General features: G+C 38.1%; 1 protein-coding gene across 1 annotated transcript in view; it reads right to left on the bottom strand.

Annotated features, from left to right (window-relative positions):
* LOC107703008 (dedicator of cytokinesis protein 10-like) overlaps window positions 1-13232 on the bottom strand; it is an 89274-nt gene that overhangs the window by 63878 nt on the left and 12164 nt on the right. The window contains 1 exon segment of the mRNA XM_016505496.1: window positions 5579-5698. Within this exon segment, the coding sequence (XP_016360982.1) occupies window positions 5579-5698 (120 nt within the window).

The raw sequence follows: 13232 nt of genomic DNA, 5'->3' as shown, positions 1-13232 counted from the left end.
GCTGAGACAGAACAACCTTCTCCAAAATTTTCTATAAGAAAGGTAGTTTCGATATAGGTCGGTAATTACTTAAAACAGTATAATCCAAATTTGGTTTCTTAAGAAGTGGCTGCACTACTGCATGTTTAAAACAAGCAGGAACATTTCCATTAATTAAACTACTATTAAAAAGAGATTGAAGAGTTTTACCTAAAAGATCAAACAATTTTAACAACAGCCGAGGAGGAAGAGGATCAGACGGATGTGCAGCAGGTCTAGTGTGCCTTAATATATGCTCCAACTGAGGTAAAGAAATAGGTTCAAAACTACTAAATTAACTCTGATGATTTAACTCAGAATGAAAGGTCGTTACTGGTATAATCTGTGATCGAAGATTATCAACTTTGTTTACAAAGAATTGCAAAAAATCCTCACACATCTTTTGAGTAGCCTCGAGACAATTAGTAGGCGCAGGAAAAATCACTTTATTAATCGTATTAAATAAAATATTAGGCTTGTTTGAGTTCTTATTAATTATATTCGAGAAATATTTTGCTTTTGCAACCTTCACAATAGACTGAAAATTTGTCAAAGCTTCTCTTAACATATCAAATGATACTTGCAGCCTATCCTTCTTCCATTTTCGTTCAGCCCTTCTGCAAATTTTCCTTGACGTACGGATTTCATCATTCATCCACGGCTGTGATTGTTTTTTTGATTCCCTATATTTTAAGGGTGGAATCTCATGTAACATTTCTGTACAAACCGAATTAAAAGAATTAAAATACCCATCCACACTAAGACCCGGAGAAGAAAACTCTAAATCATGACAGAAAGATGAGGCAACAAAGGCCTTTGAAAATGTATCAACAGTTGAAGTATTGTTGAAGTATACTTACAGCAGGACTATGGCTAAGCTCCTGGAAGCAAATGTTAATACACTATTACCTTTATGTATATGCTGCATCATAATCGCACAATTTCATGCACACAGTTATTTTTATTTATTTATTTATTTATTTTGTAGCTAAAAATTAAATTAAAAAAAGCTACTTTAGTATTTGTCAGAACTACAAAAATATGCACAAATATTACTCCCTTTGAACTGACTAATTCAGTAAACCGAAGAAGTATCTAGATGGAGTAAACTTTGTTTTAGAGGAAAAGTCCGTTATGATGCCAGAACAGTTGAACTCCCTCAGTACTGTACGTCACTCTCAATGGACACACTCCTCATATGATTTATTCTTTCTTGCACCACTGTTCACCACAGTTTGTTCTTCACCAAGAAGGGCTTAAAAATAATGTTTTCCAGGGGTCAAGTCAGATAAATCTATTGGGAAATGCAGTGCTGACATTTCACCTCATTTAACAGTAAGCAGGGTCAGAAATTAATGAGGGCTTGGGGGCAAAAATGCCGTTAAAATGAATAAAATGCCACCAGAAATTCAAGATATGGGTGCAAAAATATGAGTTCTTGTTTTTTGTATTTATAATATAGTCCTGCAATACCACACAAGCAAGAATGTGGTGGTTACTGGTGGCCTACTGGCGGTTTTAATTTAGTTTCATATTTAACAATATCACTTTTTAGTAATTTCATTTTGCTATTTTTAAATTTCATTTTTAAAACATTAATCTCAGAGAATTATTTATGCAGTCGTAATTGCAATGTAAATGCATTCATTTCACCTTAGCTGCAATAAAATGTCTCGGGTTACTTATGTAACCATGGTTCCCTGAGTAGGGAACGAGACACTGCGTCCTCTAGGGGTCGCTATGGGGAACGCCTCGTCGTGACCCGTGTCTGAAGCATACATTGAAAAAACACCAACTCATTGGCCGGCGACAGCCATGACGTCACTACCGGTGCGACTATAGTATAAGCTCATCATACGCAGGGCAGGAGGATTGGGAAGGCTCAGCCTCAGCTTCTTTGCCCTCCTCAGACATTTCCTGCTTACAGGCTTGTTTAGCCTGTACATGCTCCCACTATGTCAAATGAGCCCTAGAGGACGCAGTTCGAAGTTCCCATGAAAGGGAACTGTCGGTGTAAAAACATCTAAATGCAACTTCCAGCTTGTGTGCCAATTATGCTATGCAAAGTTGGATTATGTTGATGTTGCTTTCATTTGATTGGTGCATGTGTGATAGTGTCTTATTATTCTTATTTTATTTAAAATTCAACTTGATTAAATTTAAATTGTTAGTTCACCCAAAAATGAAAATTATCAACGCACAGAAACGTAGCAAGGACATCGGTAAAATAGTCCATGTGACATCAGGGGTTCAACGTAATTACGTTCAGTAGAAAGCGCGCGCATGCTGAACGTAAACAACGCAAATTACGTTGATTATGTTCTGGGGTACTCTCCAAAATGGTGGAAGACGGTAACTCGGTGAGAAAAAAAATATCTTAATTTGTGTTCCGAAGATCTCACGGGTTTGGAACGACATGAGGGTGAGTAATTAATGACAGACATTTTTGGGTGAACTAACCCTTTAAGAATTTGAGAAAAGATACTTTTTTTTTTCTTTTGGAATTTTTTTTTTCTCCTTAATGGAAAATTTGTGGTTAATTTGTGTCACTTATGGTAAAAGATCATCTTTACTTAAATGCTTAAAGCTTATGTTATGGCTTTGATTCTATGTGGAGAAAGGTCTTTGTCCATCTATCTATGTAATATAATATAATATCTATATCTACCTTTATAATCCTTTGCTTTTGTATAATGAACCTGAAATTATTTTTTCATAACAAAACAGAAAGGCACATGATGCATAACAAACAAAATATGTCTAACTCTCCTGAACACTAAATATACTATTAAAATGTTTCTTAGTTATACAGTATTTTAGTTACATATCCCTCGTTTTTTATTGAATCTTTGTGAAATATATCAAATTACACAAGTTTTTCCGAGATGAGCATGACTGTCTAAACTGGAATCAGGAATTTTCGTTTTGGTGTCTTTAATCCTCTCAGAGTCATTTTACATGTTGCTTCATGGAGTTCTGAAGCGAGAACAACCTTAGTAAGCTCGTTTCATTTGCTTGCAAAGCAGATTTTTAGTCTTGTGCTGTTAACTTTGCTGCTCAGCGCAACTGTCTGCTGCGTATTTTCTAATAAAGAAATATAGAATACATAGCTCTCCCCAGCTGTTTCATTAACTTTCATTAAGCGTCCCATGTCTCCGAGCACGTTGATGGTTTGCATGAAAAGCTGAGGAGGTAACGCAGTGCAGGAAGCACAACTTCACAAGCCTGTGTCTTCTCACTGCAGCACACTAAAAGCAAAGCGACACGGACAAAACTGCTACATTCTAGCACAATATACAATATAGAAATACATTATAATTTTTATTTTCTATTAGGCCTATATTCGTGCTTAGTCTGTAGTGCTCCGGACAAATCTGATGCCAGAACTGTAATTGTGGAAAACACATAAAAAAACTACTGTTAGGATTTACTAAAATAAGCAATGAAAGGGTATAGACATACTTATTTTTGCAGCCTGCCTTATTGCATATGCATTTGTAAGAGTTTCCCTTTCAGATGCAATATTTAGGAGAGGAGAGTATTTAAATAAATCATGCAAGGCAATTTACCAAGGTTTGCAGTAGTCAAGTGCCCCCCAAAAAAGCACGTTTTAACCCATTTTGTGCCTGGGTTGTTAGCAGATTACACGCACATGATTGTTGGCTCTAGCTAATTTGTGCTGCTCTTGGTGGATTGCATTGGTCATTATGGAACTAATCTGCATCTGTATTTAATTTGCACATTGTCAGTAAAACACCCACAGAACTTTCCACTTCCATTTGTGCTTTTATGTGATTGCGGTCTCAAACTAATTTGTTCCCACTCTGCAAGCATTTCACACCTCTCTCTAGTATGAGACATAGTATTCATTAATCTTTTGTTTTATTCATCCATGCCTTTATTCTGACATTGCTTGCCAGAGCCAGAGTGTGGCTCATTTTCATAAAACATAACATAAAACATAACTGTATAAATTACAAATTAGAGTTAGGGGTTAAAAAAATCATTTTACAAGAGAACAAAACAGTAACACACATAGAGCACCTCACTTATGGTCAACACAGATGCTCAAACGAGGGTGTGTGAAGCATGAGAACCAGTAAGGTTCGTTCTAGTGTGTCATACGCCACAGGAGCTTTAGTGTTTACCTTTCTAATGCACTCTATACATGTGTGTTTGTATGTATGTCAAGAAAAGCCGAAATTTAAATCTGTTCATCATATAAAGCAATCGTATCTCTCCACAAGACGCTCTATTGATATGGATTCATTTTTTGACACCTTTATGATGCTTTTGGACCTAAGTTTTGATTACCTGGACTTTAAGAGGGAGGAAGCAGAAACCATATATATAAATACATAAATTGTGCATTGAAGATTAACCAAAGTTTGTATTGTCCCTTTAAGCTGTGTCGTCAGCAAGTCATTTCCTATCAAGCCTATAGTTAGTGCAGTCGGAGGAAAGCAACTGCAACATCTGGCTCAGCCGTCTCTTGAGTTTTTTGCATACATCAGCATGACATCAGAGCAATATAGCTCATCTCAAACGAGCCTGCTGTTTGCAGATATCACAGAAATGAAGTGCTACAAACTGAATTCTACCTGACTCAAAATGGTCTGTGACTTCTCTTATAAAGCAGCCCTCCAAAAAAAGAAGAAGAAAAAAAAAAAAGTTTATCTTGAACATAATCTGAGTTTATTCAGCATATTAAAGTCTCTCCTCCATTGACATCCATTTAAAAAAAGGGTCTCTCATCACCTGCCCAGTGTACCGCAACAAGTTTTTTTTTTTTTTTTTGCCAACCTTAGAGGCTCTGATTTAATTAAGATATGCGCTTGGGGGAGATGTAGCTTCCCCAACCACATGTGCTTTTATTTTGGAAAAATGATGCAGTACTTTCCACACGATTCACTGTTTATAGTGACCATGTCCGTCAGTCTCCAAAAATATAACACAAGTTGTAATATCCACAGCAAAATCTACTCATAACAGTTCCACCATCCACCAGTAGAGGTCCCAATCACATCTGACATGCATTCATGATACGCTGCATCTGGAATTCATTAACGCTGTGTATATATATTCACTGTGCCCAGCGCTTGCCCTACTGCCGGTTTCTCTGGATTATTCAGCTTGATTGCTGATTTGGATTTGTTGGCGCTGCCTTTCTGGTTTTAAGCTCTCTATTTTTCAACATGAACACAGCAATATGAGGTGCTATGTTTGTGTGTGCTCACTGAGAAAAGTCGCATAAGCCATGTTTATATTTGTGCCATGTAAAGGCCAGATCTATGTGTGAAAGAGGATGTGGTCGGAAAGGCCTTGGCTGTTTTCAGTGCTGCACACAGGGAGAAGTTTTAACACATACGCAAGCATGCACACAGTCATTCAACACCTACTTCATGACTTTTTTGTAAATTTCCACACCTTTAAAAAAAAGACCCTTTTTAGAGCACTTTCAAAATGTCAAAAAAACACATCATCACGGGATGTAAATGCGTGAACGCCACAGATACGCACAAGCAAACACTTGCACACAAAGAGAGAGCGAAGCACTCACAGTGAAGTCGAAGTCTGGGAATAGCAGGAGATCTTGAAGAGGATCTTCTCTGAGCTCAGGTTCAAGCTCTGAAATCACAGCCTCATAGTCCAGAGGGTCGATCAGTTTGGGCTTCTCCTGCTGGGAGATACAAAGAAAAACATATCATCACCAACAATATCAGAATGCAAGAGTGTCAGCACTTTTCACAAGGACAGTACACTTATTTTAAATTTGTACTGAATGTTAAAACTGCTTAAAGGGGTCATAAAGATGCTATTTCAATTTTTCCTTTCTCTTTGGAGTGTTACAAGCTGTTCGTGAATAGATAAGATCCCTAAAGTTGCAAAGACTAAAGTCTCAAAGCCAAAGAGATATTCTTTATAAAAGTTAAGACTCTTCCACACCCTCCTAAATCGCCTCATTCAAACACGCCCCCACATGTCTACATCACTGTGTGGGAAGATTTGCATAATGCCGCCCAAATGATTACGCAAAGAAAGAAGGCGTAACTTTGATTCTCGCTGTAGTATTGTATCCGCCGCCGCCGTGTCGTGGAGACGCTGTGTGTTTCTAAATATGGTAAGGGGCGTAACATTTCCGTCACATGCTTGAGGTATTCATCCAATCACAACGCACTGGATAGCTGGCCAATCAGAGCACACGGCGTTTTTCAGAATCATGAGCTTTGTAAAAATCTACGTGTTTCAGATAGGTGAGGTAGAGAGGAGCGACAATAATGTACGATATGTGGAAAACAATGTGTTTTTTGAACCTTAAACCACATTGCATTTCACCAAATACACAAAATAATGTGATTTTTAGCAACGTCGTATGACCCCTTTAAATGTATCTTTGTATGCGCTTGCATCATCTCCGATGATATAGAGTGTAAATTAGGGTAACCGGCAACACATTATTGGTCCCTTTGCATCAGACTATTACTGGCAACAATGCAACCAATGATCAAAAGTAATGAAATAAATACGTAAATAAAAATACAGATGAAAAATAAATTGGAGGGGGAGGTCTCCGACTCTGAAGGCTGCTATACTTTGTTTTGTGTGTTCTATAAAGGGTAATCATATTGTCCATTCAGAAAGTACCCAGATGACACACACTGATTGGGGGATTTTCTGCCATGTTTTGTATCAGATCCTCTTCTGCTGTGTCAGGTTGAACAGAGATGTTTGATTGGGTTCAAGTCTGGTCTCTGACTGGGCCACTCAAGGACACTCACAGAGTCGACCCTAAACTACTCTTGGTTTGTGTGCTTAGTGAACCTTCTGCCCAGTCCGAGGTCATTAGCTCTCTGGATCATGTTTTCATTAAGGAATGACCAGTTCCCCAGTCCCAGTCTCTGAAAACCACCATCCTTCATCAGCAGAAAGCTATTGTGCAGGTGATAAGCAGTGCTTGGGTTCCTCCAAACACGATGCTTGGAGTTGAGGTTCATCAAACCACAGAATCCTGCTCTCCCGGCTGCTCAGTTGGGCGACTAGATCTAGGAATAGTGCTGGTTGATCAAAAAAATTCACTGTGCTATTGGAAAGCCTTAAAGGGATAGTTCTACCAAAAAGGAAAATTCTGTCGTTAATTACTCACCCTTTGGAACATAAATTAAGATATTTTTGATGAAATCTGAGAGAACTACCATGGTCAAGGCACAGAAACACACTGTAGTAAGGACATCGGTAAAATAGTCCATGTGACATCAGAGGTTCAACCGTAATTTTACGGAGCTTCCAGAATACTTTTTTGTGCGCAAAGAAAACAAAAATAATGGCTTTATTCAATTTCTTCTCTTCCGTGTCAGTCTTCGCCGCGTGTTCACAACAGTACCATGACGCACAAAAAGCATTCTTGTAGCTTCATAAAATTACGGTTGAACCACTGATGTCACATGGACTATTTTAATGATGTCCTTACTATATTTCTGGGCCTTGAACGTGGTAATACCCTTTCTGTCTATGCACGGTCAGAAAGCTCTCGGATTTCATCAAAAATATCTTAATTTGTGTCCTGAAGGTGAATGAAGGTCTTACGGGTTTGGAACCACATGATTTATTACTTTAGTACAGCAAATTTTTGTGTAGTCGTCTTTAGATCTGCGCATTGAAACAATCTCACCTCTGAGATCTGAGGCAGCTCTTTTGACTTCATTTTTTTGCTCTCCTATGCATCTTAGGTTATTTAATAGACACATAAAGATATCATGTCAATCAACTGAATTTGCCACAGGTAGACTCAAAGTCTAAGTGTAGAAGCATGTCAGAGCTGTGGCCCAGTTGTCTATGCCTTAGGTCTTCAACCCTGCTCCTGGAGACACACTGTCCTGCAAAGTTTGTTTCCAACCTGCTTCAATGCACCTTCCTGTGATTTTTCAAAAGCAATCCTGAAGAGCTTGATTCGCTGGTTCATGTGTGTTTAATTAGGGCTGGAGCTAAACTCTGCTGGACAGTGGGTTTGCAGGAGCAGGATTGAAGACCCCTGGTCTATGCTCATGACATGTATGCGGTTGACCTCAGTTTGATTCCAGGCTTGCGCGGTCCTTTTCTGGTGCCAATCCTCGACTCTTCTCCCCTGCTATTCCTTGTCACATCTCTACTGTCTCTTTCCACTGAATCGAAGAAAGACCACAAAATTCCAAACCTGTTCCTGGAGGATCACTGGAACTCCAACCCTAATTAAACACACCTGAACCAGCTATTTAAGATCTTCAGGATCACTAGAAACTTTGGCTGCATTTACACTGGCACAAAAAATCTGATTTTTTTGCTCACATCTGACACAGATCAGAATTTGTTGCACATGTGTAAACACAAAAATCTGCATTTTCGTATCCGATCTGGGCCACTTCCAAATGTGGATTTTAATCGGATACATATCCGGTATCTGGACATCCGACCTGCATCTAAACACACATATCCGGTTCCCCTAAGAACTCTGAGCCCCTACAATGTGAGAGCAACATGTTTGCCCATAAAGACAGCGTTTAAATGCCGGTGTGCTGTATGTGCTTGCATTTTATTGAGGTGGGAACTTTATATATAAGAAATTGCACAATATGCAGGAGCTGGTTTTCAACCCTTGCACCATGAATTTTATAAATACAATAGCTTCACTATTAAAAGCTACATAATATTTCTCAGCAATGAGGTGATAACTGTTTTTAATTAAACCAACAAGCTTCACTATTAGGCTACTCACTCGTGCGTTCTCTCTCTCTTGTTAATTCATTCAGATTTATTCAAATAAATATAATCTTACTATAATCTTACAGCGCTACTTTATTTCACTTCAGAACTCTACATCTAACGAGCTGTAGATAAAATAACAAATTAAAATTACCGTTATTTTCTGGTCTTTATCCGTTCAGTCAGATTTTGTGCTGCAAAACATCCATGACAGCTGTTGTCCAAGGTGGGAAATAATAATGTCCATTCAATGTGAATCATATTAATAATTTTAATAGCACGGCCATTCAAAACCTGATGGCCTACTACTACCATGTGCATAGTAAAGAGATCACAGATGGGCGCGAATGAATGTAAAAACAGATATTGGATACCAGTTGTGTCTAAAGTGAATGTAAACAGGCGGGCCAAAAAAATCGGATCTGTGCATTAAGACTTGTAGTGCGAATGCAGCCAAAGGCAATTCTGTTGGAGCTAAAATCTGCAGGATGTTGGCCCTCCTGGAGCAGGATTGGGCACTCTTGGTCTATAGAAATAGGAAACACCTGAAGAAAATTTCAAGTGTCATAGTAAAGGTTCTGAATACTTACATTAATGTGACATTTCAGTGTTTTCTTTAAAAACAAATCGCAAGGATATCACAATTATGAGGGTATGAAGTGCAGAGTGATGTGGGAAAAAACCCATTGAAAGCAGTGGTTTTTAAGCCTGTTCCTGGAGACCCCAACACTGCACATTTTGCATGTCGCCTTAATCAAACACACATGATTCAACCCATCCAAGAATCCAAGACCTGAAACTGGTTTGTGAGACAAAGGAGACATTCAAAATGTGCCGTGACATTCAAATAAAGAGGTTTGGAAGGAAGTGTCTAATCTGATTTCACTTCTGGTCACTTGTAATCACTTCTTAACACCCACCTGTTTTGGTCAAGCTCAAAAACTGAAGCTATTCAACCCTGTTTCCAACATTATGAATAATCATACAGTTTTTTTCTCTTTTTCTTTGTGGTAAAAAATATATAAGATCATCAGACTCAGAAGAGTAGCCATTTTAATCTCAAACAGACTGAAGATCAATGAGCCAGAATTACAAAAGACTCATCAAATAACCAATGGGAGAAACTGTAAGGCTCAATACGGCAGCTGGAAACTCCAACTATTAGTTAAAACTACCTTTACGTGCACTCCAAATCTTTAATCAAAACATGCCACTTCTCTGATGTATGAGGGCTGGGCAATAAAGCAGTCAAATAGCCAGACTAGTTTCAATCTGTCCTTTAAAGCAACCTGTCACTCGCATTAAATTACTGCAGCAATTACAACAACGATCAAGAACAATCATCCAACCAATTCCTGATGGACAAAACCAAGTCCCCCTTATGTTCTATCATTGGTTGGTTAGTGTGAGTGATGAGCATCTGAAATGTCTGGAGCAGTTGAATGAGGTACCGTAACTATGCTCTAAAAAGTGCTGGGTTATTTTTTTTTTTCAACCCAAACACTGAGTTGAGACTGCTGGGTGAGGAAGCTGGGTTGATTTAACCTAATCTGGGTTGATAATGGTTCATAATCAGTGGTGGGTTGGGAATGTGGACGTGAAAGAGAGCATGCATGCCACACAAGTTCTCTGTGTGCCGATACTATGACACCTATCTGACAGGAGTATGTGTGGCAAATAACAGAAAACTAATCGAAGCAGACAGAGAACTTTGGCTCTGTCTCAGTTGAGGAGTTTGTTCTTTTAAAACTGGACCGGTGAGTGGGAAGATGAACTGAAAAAGCAGAAATGACACTTAAGACGAGTCTATCCAGGTTTGACGCAACTGACTTCTGGATTTTTCTCTGTTCTTCATCAGGAATTGCACTATTAAACTTTTTTTTTTTTAAATTAAGATCAAATAACAAAGACTGATAGCTTAACTGGGTTATTTTTTTTTTTCAACCCAAACACTGAGTTGAGACTGCTGGGTGAGGAAGCTGGGTTGATTTAACCTAATCTGGGTTGATAATGGTTCATAATCAGTGGTGGGTTGGGAATGTGGACGTGAAAGAGAGCATGCATGCCACACAAGTTCTCTGTGTGCCAATACTATGACACCTATCTGACAGGAGTATGTGTGGCAAATAACAGAAAACTAATCGAAGCAGACAGAGAACTTTGACTCTGTCTCAGTTGAGGAGTTTGTTCTTTTAAAACTGGACCGGTGAGTGGGAAGATGAACTGAAAAAGCAGAAATGACACTTAAGACGAGTCTATCCAGGTTTGACGCAACTGACTTCTGGATTTTTCTCTGTTCTTCATCAGGAATTGCACTATTAAACTTTTTTTTTTTTAAATTAAGATCAAATAACAAAGACTGATAGCTTAAACACAAAACCAGTCTTAGTGTCAATTTTTCAAAATTGAGATTTATACATCATCTGAATAAATAAGCTTTCCATTGATGTATGGTTTGTTGCATTGTTGGCTATTGCTACAAATATACCCCAGCGACTTAAGACTGCTTTTGTGCTCCAGGGTCACATATATGAGTGCTGCGATAGGTGTCGCATCCCTATAGGTAGACGGGGGACAGCTGAGAGTCAGCTGATGAGAGCTTGACCTGCCAGAACTGACGCTACGCTATGATATATATATATATATATATATATACACAGTGGGGAAAATATTTATTTGATCCCCTGGTGATTTTGTAAGTTTGTCCACTTACAAAGAAACAAAGCGTCTGTACTTTTAATGGTAGGTTTATTTTAACGTATAGAGACAGATTACCAACCAAAAAATCCAGAAAAAACACATTATATAAAGGTTAGAAATTGATTTGCATTTCAGTGAGTGAAATAAATACTTGATCCCCAAGCAAAACATGACTTAGTACTAGGTGCAGAAACCCTTGTTGGCATAAGGCATAAAGGAGGTAAGACGTTATATATAACAATCTATATATATGACAATCATGCTGCACGTATCAGAAGTTCAGCGCTCACACTCACTGATCTATATATAACTGAACCGCACTCTGGCCCACCTCTTCCAACTGAGCCAGGGCCGGCTCAAAACGCCTAGTGTGTGTACACCCTTATTCTCCCGCATCCCGCACACACGAGTGTCTACCCGCCCACACCCGTCCATCAAGAGTTGTCCCACTCTGCTGCGTTGGGTCCCGCGATCGTGCAGGTCTCTACTCGGAAGGCGCCTGTTATAATGTTATGATCGAGGCTCTGGACTCTTGAGCATAACTTGCTTTTTTCTACAAACAGCATCACCAGCTTCATGCATTACTAACCAGTTAGACTATCTAAAACAGAAGTTCTTTATTGAGAATTAATGGTTAGGTTCTTCTTTTTCCAACTTACCATTTTTGTGAATAGTGGTTGCTTTAGTTGCCTCTTGACCCTTGACTTTTTAAATTTAAGTTTCTCTTTGGCTGGCACAATTGTGTGTGTTAAACACATGTGATGGCAAGGCACTTATGGTAAAATCATGTCATGTGTCTCTGATTGTAATTTATCTAAAACTGTAGTGCTTTCATGATTTGTATATTGTTGCAGTTATATGAGAACAATGTGAGAAAAATGTAATAAATGACTTTTATAAATATGGTTCATAAAGAGTTTTCAATTCTGGCACTCATAGACATGAAGAATCAGCATGTGAATCTCAGCAGAATGCAATGCAACATGAATCTGTCTGATGATCATCACCATTGTTGAGATTCATATGCTGATTCTTGATGTCTGCGTGTCTAAACAGCACAGATGTTCTAAAACTGGTGTGCAAAGTGTTTTTAAAGCTCTTCATATTATTTCATTAAAACACAGTTGTGATCAATAACATAAACTATATTACACATTACCACTGGTGACACCAGTGAACCTGGCTACTACATGACAACAATATCATTATCAATGATATGGCTAATATAATCTGAACATAATTTCTCTTGGATTTTCTTGCCATAACAAATGAGTTTCAAAAACACAGTTACAGCAACCAGAGAAAAAGTAATGTTAAAAAGTCAAGGGTCAAGAGCCCAAATAAAGCAAACACTTATTTCCACAATGGTGACAATAGTTCAAATGGTTCAAATAGTATTATTTTCAATAAACATTAACATCTAAATCTCTGTTAATTCTTAATAAGAAATTTTAGACGCATGACAAACAAAAATTCAAACTGGTGACCATATATGCTCCGAGCAGTGTTAATTTAACACTCGGGATTTTACGGTGTACTATGTAAAAGGAATACTGCTCTAAAAAAGCACCTTATTTGTTTAAAGTGTTTGCAAACCAAATGTTATTGCACTTTTGTTCATATAGCAGTACTTTTAAATGAAAAAAAGTGCACAATACACTACTTTTAAATTAATTATTAAATTTTGTGCATAACAATGCAATTAATCATGCATGATTTTCCGCGATTAATCGCGATTAAAAATTGTAACCGTTGCCCAGCACTGATATATATATATA

The sequence above is a fragment of the Sinocyclocheilus anshuiensis genome, unplaced genomic scaffold (genome assembly GCF_001515605.1).
Source record: "Sinocyclocheilus anshuiensis isolate Anshui unplaced genomic scaffold, SAMN03320099.WGS_v1.1 scaffold482, whole genome shotgun sequence".
Taxonomy (NCBI): Eukaryota; Metazoa; Chordata; class Actinopteri; order Cypriniformes; family Cyprinidae; genus Sinocyclocheilus; species Sinocyclocheilus anshuiensis.
The sequence above is the reverse complement of the archived record's forward strand: the minus strand, read 5'-3'. Positions and strand labels throughout refer to the sequence as shown.